The sequence below is a fragment of the Gadus macrocephalus genome, chromosome 17 (genome assembly GCF_031168955.1).
Source record: "Gadus macrocephalus chromosome 17, ASM3116895v1".
NCBI classification, from domain to species: domain Eukaryota; kingdom Metazoa; phylum Chordata; class Actinopteri; order Gadiformes; family Gadidae; genus Gadus; species Gadus macrocephalus.
In genome coordinates this window covers 1,802,115-1,814,215 of record NC_082398.1, presented here as the reverse complement: position 1 = coordinate 1,814,215, position 12,101 = coordinate 1,802,115, and the positions used below count along the sequence as shown (strand labels likewise).

The following is a 12,101-nucleotide window of genomic DNA, read 5'->3' as shown; positions in this document are numbered from 1 at the left end:
TATGTTGTGTCTGGTTCTGTGGGCTGACGGTGAAACACATGGCGGGAGAGAGAGTGCTGTTGGTGTGCCCCCTAATAAATGTATGAGAATGTAAGAGCCGAAATGTTCGTAATCCTGTCAAATTAATCACTTAACTAACTTCGATAGGGCTCGTCCATCACACTGTCAGGGGAGTTTTTTTCGGCAACACTCATATGAGAGGACTCAAGAAAATTCAATAGAAATTTAAAAAAAAATGCACTTTAAAACAACAATGTCTTTCCACAATGACCGGTCATTACAAGAATAATCACTCATTAGTGATGGGGGACACAAACAAACATGACTACCAACACAATAACTAATGATCCAATGTTCCTTATATCCGAAATGGAGGAGGTCATGGCAAGGTCATTACGATGTAAAAGCCCTATTGCAAGTTAAATTAAAAATAGATATGCTTATAGGTTATACATTGATTGTTTGCATGCATAGAAATAACATATAGTAATTTCAGACGTTTTTATACCTTGGACTTTCTATGAGATTAATGTTCTTGGGAACCAAACGAGTGTGTTCCAGGGAAATCAGAACGTCATGATTGAGAGGGATGAGTCATCATCAGCGAGCCAATGGCAGCGCGGCAGCGACCTGCTCCCAGCCCAACAGGAAACAGGTCTGCAGATGGAAGTCACCGAAATAAGACAGACTGGCAGAAGGTATAAATAGAGCTGGAAAGATGGTTTTAATTAAATCGTGCGTTCGACTAGGCTTACTCTACCGAGCATTAAGAAGAGTATAGGTACTGTTAGGCTACAGTGGTTTTCTTTCTTATTTATTTATTTATTTATTTGTCTATCCCTTTTTCTTGCTTCTTTCATCAAGGCAAATTATTTGAATTAGGAATGGGTTGTCCGTTATTCTGTGTGTAAACTCAAATCTTTGCTCTTCATTATACACGAGCAGTGATGTTTCAATGTTAGATGACACTGTCGAATACCAGAAATAGGTCATGAAAACGCCATGCTTAATCCAATTTATTTTAATCTATCCTTAATCCAAAATTGGTTGGTAATAAGGGCCATGACTATTGAATCACTAACATTGCATTGGCGAGTTATATCCACAAGATGGCGCCGTAACAGATATTTCTTCCACCGCAGTCGGTAAAAAAAAAGCGGTCGTTTTTACTCTGATTGATTGTTTTGTCAAATCAGCCGGTAACTTTTATCACCAGTTCGGCTTCAATAGCTTATATAACGTATCATGAAACCATCAAACACAGGCGACAAATAGTGTTCCAGTCTATTTGTTGTAATTCTAATGAAGTCAGCTTGTGAAATATCAAGGTCAAATCGGTCACCGAATAAACATTGTGCCTTGTATAACAGGGACAGCTGCAAATTAAGTCGAGTAATAATTGCATTCAATACATTTTTCATAATTGGATGATAATTGCAAGTAGGTCATTCGATGGGTCTAATCAAAATGCACAACAAATGCAGGACATCTTTGAGTATATTTTCTGTATCATCTTTATTAGTTTTGTCTTACACTTTGTGTCTTTACATAAAGAGACATGTTGCTTTTACACATATAGGTTATATGGTTATTTTGGATCTGTATATATGTACATCCTAAGTCAATCTTACAATAACACAGAAAATAAAAACATTTACAATGCAAATGTGAACTCTTGGTCTCAACGATTCTCTGTTGCATACCCTACGACCCCGGCCACTGCAGTGGCTGCCAGCCTCATGCCAAACCCGTTGATTTACAATCTCGCTAGCTCCCGGTTCTCACACAAATACATCATGAAAACTACAGAAAAAAATGAAAAGAAGAAGAAAAAAACCTATTTGTGAGATGGGGAAAATGAGCGCACACACACACACACACGTTAGTCTGAAGACGCTGCAATAATAAAGAGTAACGCCACGGAACCCTAAAATGGCCGTTCCGTCGGGATGGTTCGCGTGGTAGGACTGATAACCTTTGACCTAAGTAAAGAAAAGGGACGAAGAACGAATCGAGGTGCTGGGGGCGCAGTGTAGATTGAGATGAGCAGTGAAATGGGCTTCGAGTGCTGCATACATATCTATGATTATAAAAGTCTTTCATAAAGTCTAATAGAAAAAGGAATACCAAAATAGCTGTTTTTAAACTGAGGTCCATTGCATTTCCAGGCGGACGACCGGATGAAGAACAGGTCTGTGGAGCCCTGTGCCATGTGACTCGCTCCACTGTGAGCGGGTAAACATGTGGTACGATTCCTTTTGCCCATCAACACAAGTGCGTGTGTACCCAAATGACGAAAAGAAGGAACGGAAAAAGGGTGAATGTGTGGTAAAAATAATCGTAACTTTGATTGATAAACTGATACACGCAAGGAGGCCGTATTTAAAGCCCATGTCTTCCAAATATTCTGAGAGTCTAATGCATATAAATCCGAGAGTTTCAACGGTACTAAGTTCAAAATAAGTGTTTTGTGTCATTCCTCGTACTCATCGTCACCCCATCCCGATCCATCGATCAATAAATAGTAAAATATATCGTAAATAATTCACCACCGCGCGCAAACCGCTTGGATATCTCAGGTCCCGGGGAGGGGGGCAATTCTTAGCGGCGAAAGCGGAGATTCTTATTTACAAAGTAAAAGCGTGACCTCGCCCGACGTGTCCTGTGTGGAACGGGATTCATACAAATGAACAGAGTTGAATAAATTGGTCTAGCTCACCTGTACACTCAAATGGGTAACCAGCCCAAGTTCCATGCATGCACTTCTCCCCCCCCCCCCCTCCCTCCCCAAATCCCCCCTCCCCACAACCCCCCCCCCCCCCCTCACACATTCAAATAATCTATCTTCTATTATTTTACAGAGATTCTAAATGGCTAACTGTACAGACTGTGCTGAGGTAAAGCAGATGTTTCTTGCCGTTTAAAGTTCTAAGAGGAAAACGTACACGGGAGGTTTTGGGGTTCAGTGTTTTGGGGTTCGCTTTTTTAAAGGGGTGGGGGTTATCTTTTTCGGCAGTGGGGGAGGGCGGGTGAGGGTGGCTGGAGGTGGGTGGAGGGGTCACCACAGACAAGAGGAAGGACACAGGGTCGTTCGATGGGGGGGATAGGGGTGGCAATGCTTTTCTTGTCGATACACAGAATATATTGCTATTAGGTTTGTGGTGCACACATTCAACGTAGCTTAGTAGAGATTTTCAATGACGACTGCATAAGAGTTGCTCATGGCATAACAAACGTTTTTCAGTTTTTCCATATAAAACACTTTTTTTTTTCTCCATGTTTTTTTTTGCTATTCGTTGCAAAATACTGATAGTGTAACATATTTGTCGATTAATCGCGGGGAACGGTAGGAGTGTGATGCTTTAATATACAGATTGCACACATGCAGACAAGAGCACCCGGTGGTTAGAAAGGAAATTGCACACAATTGCTAGATATCAGCGACCGCACATTTTAACATTGTTCTACTTATAGGTGGAGCTGTGTTTTGCATGAAGCAACTCGTGAGTTTGACACGTTTTGAAAAGTAGTATACGTTTGTTTTGCTCAAAAGGTATACATTTTTGGTTTTTAACTCGTTAAAGGTTGATTGGTATATATTACGTCTTCTCTCCAAAAAAATGTCTTTATTAATTTTTTTATACATGCATTTTGCACTCCTCCACTCAGTGTGTGTGTGTGTTTGCGTTTGTGTGCTCGTGTGTGTGTGTGTGTGTGTGTGTGTGTGTGTGTGTGTGTGTGTGTGTGTGTGTGTGTGTGTGTGTGTGTGTGTGTGTGTGAATGTGTTGCCGTAGCGGGTGACCCGGTGAGCTGGATTCCTATTGGATTGAACGAAGCGCACTGCACACACTACTCTAATCAACCACGACTGCGGTCAACATTGAGCTATGGGCTGTCGTCTTCCACACACACACACATGTCGTTATCTCCTCACTGATTCGGCGGTTTTGTCCTTTTTCAACCAGTGAAAAGATTCAGAAGTCCCGGCATACATCTCCAACAATTACTAAATCAGTGTCACACTGTCTGTATGTATTGTTTGTTGATGTTATTTTTTTCTCCAACCTGCTTAGTTCACGGTAATCATGGGTGAGTATATGGGAAGCCACTGCAAGCACTACTAATATTATTCTTTTTCTTTTTCTTTGACCGATGGGAACATGTGCGTCTCACGGCGAAAGTTAATACGCAAACGTCTGCAAACCCAAGAGAGGAACTTGAACGGATCGGACCCGAGGCCTAACACTGCTACAGTTCAACTTCTGCTACGTCTATCAGTCAGGACGACTCTGCATCCCAATAAATAAATAAATAAATAAATAAATAAACTCAGTCAATGAATAAATGCAAGGGAAACTTCCGCAGAGCGCGCGAGAGAGAGAGAGAGAGAGAGAGAGAGAGAGAGAGAGAGGGAGAGGGAGAGGGAGAGGGAGAGAGAGAGAGAGAGAGAGAGAGAGAGAGAGAGAGAGAGAGAGAGAGAGAGAGACATTCAGTGGCGTGTATAAAAAGTGACATCTCGTTGGGGGAGGGGCTTCTGTCAGGGGCCGGTGATGAGTGTGGAAAAAAGTGAAAATAAGTTCATCTTGCCCGTCGGTCGTCGCATGCGAGACGTCACGGCCGTGTCCGCCGTGGTCGTCCGCGCTGCGCCGGACCGTCGCCATGGTACCGTACTTTTGTTTTGTTTTGTTTCCCACTTCCCCCAAGCCTTGACGCCATCCTTAACGCCGAGCCATGCAGCCCCCCCCAGCCCCCCCCCTCCCCCCTCCTCCCTTCCCTCCTCCTCCAATCAGCTCTTCAGTAAATCCTTTGTGTATCGCCGGCCTGTCTCCTCTGAACCTCGCCGTCTCCGGAGGCCGCTGAGCTGTCGACCCCGCCCTCAGCTCCCCCCCCCCCCCCCCCCTATAAACCAGCATTAGGAGTGACGGTGCACTTCGTTGTGCATCCACCCACGCCGTTCCAGACCGCTGTCTCTCTCTCTGACCCGGCGTGGCACCGGCGTTTTCGCTGCCTCAACCTTAAGTGTCCCCCCCCCCCCCGCCCACCCCTGCCCCTCTCCGCGCCCCAGCTTCCTGCTTGAACACCAGGGGAACCCCAACCCGCTGGGCCGGTCTGTCCGCCGGCCTCCTGCCCCTCCTGGGGGAACACCCCCGTTCCCCTGGTGCCTCTCGTCTCCTGCGGCGCCGCCGGCTCGGCTCCCCGTGAGGGAGTCCTGCTGGGCGGGGATTCGCCGGCTGGGGGCGTGGGGGTTGGGGGTGGAGGAGGGGGGGGGGGCGGGGGGGCCAGGAAGGGCGAGAGGCTACGACGAGGGGAGGGGGGGGGGGGGGGAGTGTTGAGCAACCGACCCGGGCAGGACGTATAAAGGACGATGGTGGCGGTGGCGGCCATGAGGCTAAACGATGGCTCCGAGGTCCGAAGGTGGGGTGGGGGGGGACGTCGGGGTCGGAGGGGGGAGGGCTTGGGGTAGTGGTGGTGGGGGGGGGGCGGGGGAGGGGGGGGGGGGGGCGCTCAGATGGAGATGGGGCAGGCGATGATCTTCTTCTCCAGCATGACGCTGACCACCAGGAAGGCGAAGTAGAGCAGGAACATGATGAAGCCCAGCAGCTTGCTCATGCGCCACTTACACGCGGCGATGGAGATGATGACGAAGATGAGCATGAGGAAGAGGAGGACGATGGCGCAGAAGAGCCCGTTGGAGCTCACCTTCACCGGCTGCAGCCCGTTGATGAAGGACCACATCAGCCACGGGAAGGGCAGCCTGTAGGGGGGGGGAGAGGGGGGAGAGGGGGGAGAGGGGGGGGGTAAACCAAGGCGTTAAATGATCGGTGAACACAGATCCGCCGAGAGACGGCTCGCACAGCGTTTTAGATTTTTTTAAAGATTTAATTTTGATTGATTGAATTCATATCGCGCTTTTCTAGACACTCAAAGACGCTTTACAGTGAAGGGGGGGACCCCACTCACCACCACCAGTGTGTAGCCCCCATTTTGCATTTTTATCCTTTTAATTGTAGAGTGAGATAATCGGGAAGGTGTGGGCGAGAGGACAAACGACCACGGGCAGGAATCGAACCCGGGTCGCTGAGGTAAGTAGGCCTTGATGGTACGCGCTCTACCGGGCGGGCGGCCAACGTTCTGATCTGTGATCAGCGCGAGTCGTCGTCGGACACGGACGTTAACGCCGACTCCCGGAGAGACATGACTCTCTGCTTTCATTATCTTCCATAAACGAGGGAGTTCATTTTTTTCTTGTTTCATTGCACACATAACTCACCCCCCCCCCCCCCCCCCCCCCCAACCCCGGCGGACGCCAGGGCGATCGGGTGGGACGACTTTGCCGCAACCTCAGAAACCGAACGAGGGGCCTTAAAAACATTTGGGATTCGCTCCAGAGGACACATTTGTGCTTCTGGGATCGGACGAGGAAACGTAAACCCCCCCCCGCCCTCGTCTTTTCAACCCCCCCGCCCTCCGGGGTAGCAGTGTGCTTTGCGTTGGGGGGGGGGGGGGGTGCCTAAAGCACCCTTAGGTGCTGCCGCTTGGCTGACATGTCATCGGGTGCCGTTGTAGAACCAGCTTTGGAAGTCATTACCACGCAGGAACCACGTGTTGCTTTATGGTCGTAAACTCATTTTAATCCTGGAATCTTTTCAGGAAACCTTTCCTGGGGTTGTTTAGTGTTTCTTGGGCTGAGTAGGGACGAGGGCATAGAGGCCGGGTTATCTTATAGTCACTGTTGTTGAAGGTAGAATGTTTTGGCCCTACGATTTAGTGACATTACCATAGGGTAGTGGCGATGAAGGAGAAAATGTATTTGATTGTTGGCGCCCATATCCACTTTGGAGTTTGCTTTGGATAAAAGCTGACAATAGAGAAAATGTGAACAGTGAATTTGTATCTGTATTGTTTCCTGAATTATTTTGTAAATGTAATTTATTTTGTCTTCTCTTGTCTTTGTCTCTGTTATACTTGATTTACACGTGTGTCAGGTATGACTTGCCTTATGATCATGCTGTCTCACAGAAACAAAAACAAGACACTGTGCTGGATGCAAATCCATCGGCATTGAGTCACGCCGGAGCTAGGGGTCATGTGGAGGTCGAGCTAGAGGTCACGCGGGGGTCGATCTAGGGGTCAAGAGGGGGGTAGAGCTAGAGGTCGAGGGGGGGTTACGTGAGGCTTATGTGGAGGTCGAGCTAGAGGTCACGCGGGGGTCGAGCTAGGGTTCAAGTGGGGGTCACGCGGGGGTCGTACCCGATGGTAATGTCGAAGATGTTGGAGCCCACGGAGCTGGACACGGCCATGTCGCCCAGCCCCTTGCGGGCCACGATGACGCTGGTGATGAGGTCAGGGATGGAGGTCCCTGCCGCCAGGATGGTCAGCCCCATGATCTCCTCAGTGATGCCCATGGTCTCGCCCACCTGTAACCACGGCAACAGACACACACCTGTCAGGGCTTGGGTTTTCATATTTCTTTGCCTAATTTTCATTATCGTTTTTTAATACTATTATATTCTAATACCTAATGTATATACAGTCAATTATATTATATTATGTTATTATTATTATCATTTATTTTGTACAGTTTGCTTTTAACATTTAAAAAGGTAAAATTGATTAAAACCTCACGATTGAAGGATTATAAAGAAGGACTGGAAGGAGGAATGAGGACAAACTGCCCCATTAATCAGTTTTTCCCTCCAAAACATGTTTGATTGGCAGCTCCCTGGGGCGGGAACTAGGCCGCTGACTGGCGTTGAGATTTGTCATCTTTGATTCCTCCCCCATTCATTCTGTCAGTTTAAAGAGCGGTTAATATTCACAAGCGGCTGAATTATTAAATGCGTTGCGGGTGAACAGCTCATTAAAGGCAGAGAGCTCTACGGGCTCTCTCCAACAAACTGCTCTTTCCACACTCCCTAAACTCCCTCTTTGAACGCGTGTACCAGGCATCAAACGCAGTCTCCTGCAGGAGCAAAAAACATCAGGCGAGTGTACAGCGTCTCCCTAACGTCCCAGTTTGTTCCCCACTCAACATCTTGTGATCACTCTTCCAGAACTTTCTTTAAGAACTTGCAGTGCGACAGAGTCCGCCCGTCTCTCTCTCTCTCTCTGCAGTAAGAGCGCGCCGGACTCTTGGAACTATAAATACCTCCGGGTACATCCAGCACACACTTCACATCTCAATGTCAAGTCCCGTGCGTATAAATCAATTGGATGGCCTTGTTAGGAGAGCCATGTTGGCTCGGCTTTCTTTCGCCAAAGTAAGTTTCCCCCAAACTTCTGCTGTCTGGAATTCTGGAAGGAGCATCTTTAGACAACATTAGAGGGGGGAGGGGGCGCTTTTACGAACCAATACCTGACTTTTGGGGGGTCTCTAAATAATGGCCGCCCAAAACATCGACGGTGAGCCCGGACAGTTGAAAGGCGATCACTGAAGAGTTTTTAATTGTTTTGTCATGTGAATGCACCATTGCATTCAATTACAGCTTACAAATGACCAAGGCTTATATCGGCAGTTCCGTTCTAATTCTAATTCGACAAGCTAATGTAAAAGCTTGTATCAAACATGACATTTGTTTCAGTCAAAGGACAAGCAAAGGCAGACATGTTTTTCTCGTGTAACTAAGGCATCCACTTCTTCATACTGTTCACCGTCTATTAAGAGTGCTCCTTTTTTCACTCATTCATTGTTGACAAGTGAACAAAGAGTATCTTCGGGGAAAAACAGTCCTTATGAATTCGATGTATCATTGCGGGGGAAATGTCGCGCGGCCCCTCCCCCCTCTCTCCCCCCTCTCCCCCCAACCCTCCCCCTCACCTGGTGGGCCCACCACACCATCAGGTAGGAGAAGGCTGCGATCCACACGATGGAGCCGATGAAGGAGATGGGGAAGAACTTCTGGGCCGACTGCGGTGGAAAAAGGGGGAGGTTTGGGGGGAGAAGGGGGTGGGGAGGGTGGGAGAGGGGGGGGAGAGGGGGGAGGAGGGGGAGGAGGGAGGACACGTAATGAAACGAGATGTTGCAGACGTACGAAAAAGAAGGGAACATTTTAGCATTTGCTGCAAAAAAAAAACACATGAGCGCCTGCAGAGGAGTCGAGAGAGGAGGGGCGCGTTGGTGAATCTAGATCACACACACACACACACACACACACACACACACACACACACACACACACACACACATTCATAGGCACACAAGCACGCACACACACACACAAACACAAACACACGCACAAACACACACATGCATACGCAGAAATGCATACGCACACACACACATGCACACACACGCACAGACATACACACACACGCACACACACCCACCCACACGCACACACAGACGCAGACACACACATACGCACACACACACCGACCCACACGCGCACACACACACACACACACACACACACACACACCCACACACTCTCATACGTACGTTCTTCCTGACGTCGGGCAGTGTGAGCCAGAGGGGGAGAACGATCGGCATGACGACCATGTAGGTGAAGCGCTTGCGGTAGGTCTCGGGCCAGGACAGGCTCAGAGGCTGGTCCTCCTCCTCTTCGTCTTCAGCCTGGAGGAAGAGGAGCAGAGAACACACACAGAACAGGACGCAGTGAGTCAGGTGTTGTGAGGTTGACCGAAGAATGACTGTGCCCGAATCCTCTCGACAGAGTCATGTGGAGCCTCACACACGGGCACACACATTCCCTTTCTCACGCACGCACACGCACACACACACACACACGCACGCACGCACACACACACACACCCAATTATATATGTCTTAGATACAGCGCTTTTATAATCATCCAGAGACACAAGAGAATGAGAGTAAAAGAAGAACAAAATTTCAATAAATTGTCTCAGCGAAACCTTTAAGAGCATTGAAGGCCAATTAAGTAGCAGGAAAAGGAACAGAGTGGTTAGCCGTTAAAGGCAATTTGAAAAAGCTGTACGGAAGGCCCAAAACGAGTTCTGCGTTGGCCTTCATCTTAAACATTGCAGTTTCTCCGGGGGAAGACGGATGAGACTCTATGCTCATTTGGGATTCAGGAGGCCAGGGGCGGCCATAAGTCAGTCCATGACAGTGAACAGACTTCACCGGCGGCCGTTCCTCGCCGACCTCCAGACGAGAGGATTGCTTGAAGACTTTCTATTTGGGAAATTGCTCCGACCCAAGGCTGGGCGATGTGCGGGGTCTCCCACTCCAGCAATCAGGGGCCCATCAGCGGGGCTGTGGTTGATGGGGTCCCCTCAGATGACCCCAACAGCGCCCCCCTTGGCTTTGACTTTGAGGGTGTGACGTTCGCTGTGAACCGAGTAGGTCTGAGCCAAGTGTCATCGGACCGTTAGGTTAACGTGAGGTGATCCACTGTTTACCCGAAAATAAATCTATTCTATAATAGTTCTATATTAATATAAAGAACTTTGCTGAGTCATTCCTACCTCTGGGAGGTGATTGACAAGTAAACAAACTTCTAATCCAGAAGATTTAAGGCATATTTGCCTTCTTTTAAATTGAAGCAAATATCTATGATTTGTAAGTATACAAACAAAAACACCCACCCACGCACACACACACACACACACACACACACACACACACACACACACACACACACACACACACACACACACACACACACACACACACACACACACACACACACACACACACACACACACACACACACACACACACACACACACACACACGCGCATTGGCACAGGCCGAGGTTAAAGGCATAAACAAAACACCTTTGAGACTGGAAAGAAGTCTCAGTCCCTTTGTATCCAATTACCCAGGAAGGCCAGGAGGGACCTCGGAGACAGGCCCACACATGCAGATCCACGCAGACACATGGTGGGTAGGGACGCTAAGTGGGGGCCTAGGCATTTTAGGGAGCTGATATTCACCGTACAACATCAACAACTTTTTTTCCTTTATTTATTTTTTTAAAGACGACAGAATCTAAGGGATGGAGGCGGAACGCAGAACAACAATCAGAAACGACCCAAATAAATAAATCACCCAAAAAACAACTTCCAAAAAATATAAATATATACATCCTTACTGTCCCTACATATATTGTTTCACTTTCTTATGACAAATGTACTTATTGTAAGTCGCCTCAGATAAAAGCGTCTGCTCAACGACCTCAATGTAACTGCAACGTAAAAGAAGAACGAAATATAAAACGTCTTGTCTCAGCAAAAACATTAATAAACAAGGAGCACAGTGCACCTTATCTACTTGGCGTTGACCTCGCTGAAGACGTACCCCAGCGCGGCCCCCAGAAAGAGCAGAGCAAGGGGCTTCTGGAAGTTGGCCTGATGCCTCTTCCCTCTCGCCCTGACAAGCCAAGGCTCCTGCCCCGTAACCTTGGCGATCAGCCGCAGCCAAACAAAAGCTGCGCCGCGTTGCATATCCGCGGCGCGCGCTTCCCGCCGACCCTCCACTTCCAGATGGCCGCTTTGTGTGTTCTGGGAGCGGTTCCCTCGCTCCGCAGTAAACGCGGAGCATGGCGGAAAGCGCTGGATGTTTTGAAGCGGGTCGTTGAGGTGCCTCCAAAACACCCGGCGGCTCGCAGTCAGAGAGCGATAACAGCGGGGACATTGCCGACGTCAGCACCAAACTTTGAAAAGGTTTGAGGGACTGAGGGAGAGTTCAGCTGCTTGTGCTTGACAGTTGGCCGCCATTTTAGATATCCCACAATGCTCGTCGTTTCACGTCCTGGACCCTGATGATGAACGCGTCGTGGTTGAGCGCTTGGAAGACACCAAAGTACCAACGTTTAGCTGCTCGACGGTTGGCTGGCATTTTGCATTTCCCACAATCCTCGTTGTTTAACCTCCAGGCCTGATTGTCGTCAAGGTGCCGTGCTTTCGACACACCATCCGTGTGTTTATTTATAATTTGCTTCCCGGGTCGAGACATCCAACGGGCTGCCTTGTCCCCCCTCCCCCCTCCCACCGGCGTTGGATCCAAAATGTCACCACCGGGGGGGGCGTTTCCTGCCCTGCGGCGCGGTTCCCAATCGGAGGCTGAACAGCAAAGGGGGGCTGACATTTACTGCTTTGGGTTTTCCACTGAGGGT

General features: G+C 48.6%; 1 protein-coding gene across 1 annotated transcript; it reads right to left on the bottom strand.

Annotated features, from left to right (window-relative positions):
• Positions 1-1,498: 1,498 nt before the first annotated feature.
• LOC132445710 (sodium/potassium/calcium exchanger 2) lies at positions 1,499-11,430 on the bottom strand. The gene is made up of 5 exons (XM_060035825.1): positions 11,258-11,430; positions 9,440-9,671; positions 8,819-8,908; positions 7,252-7,418; positions 1,499-5,755 (listed from the first exon to the last, which is right to left on the bottom strand). Exons 1-5 carry the CDS (start codon positions 11,428-11,430, stop codon positions 5,506-5,508), a joined length of 912 nt encoding a protein of 303 aa, XP_059891808.1. The 3' UTR covers positions 1,499-5,505.
• Positions 11,431-12,101: the final 671 nt, after the last annotated feature.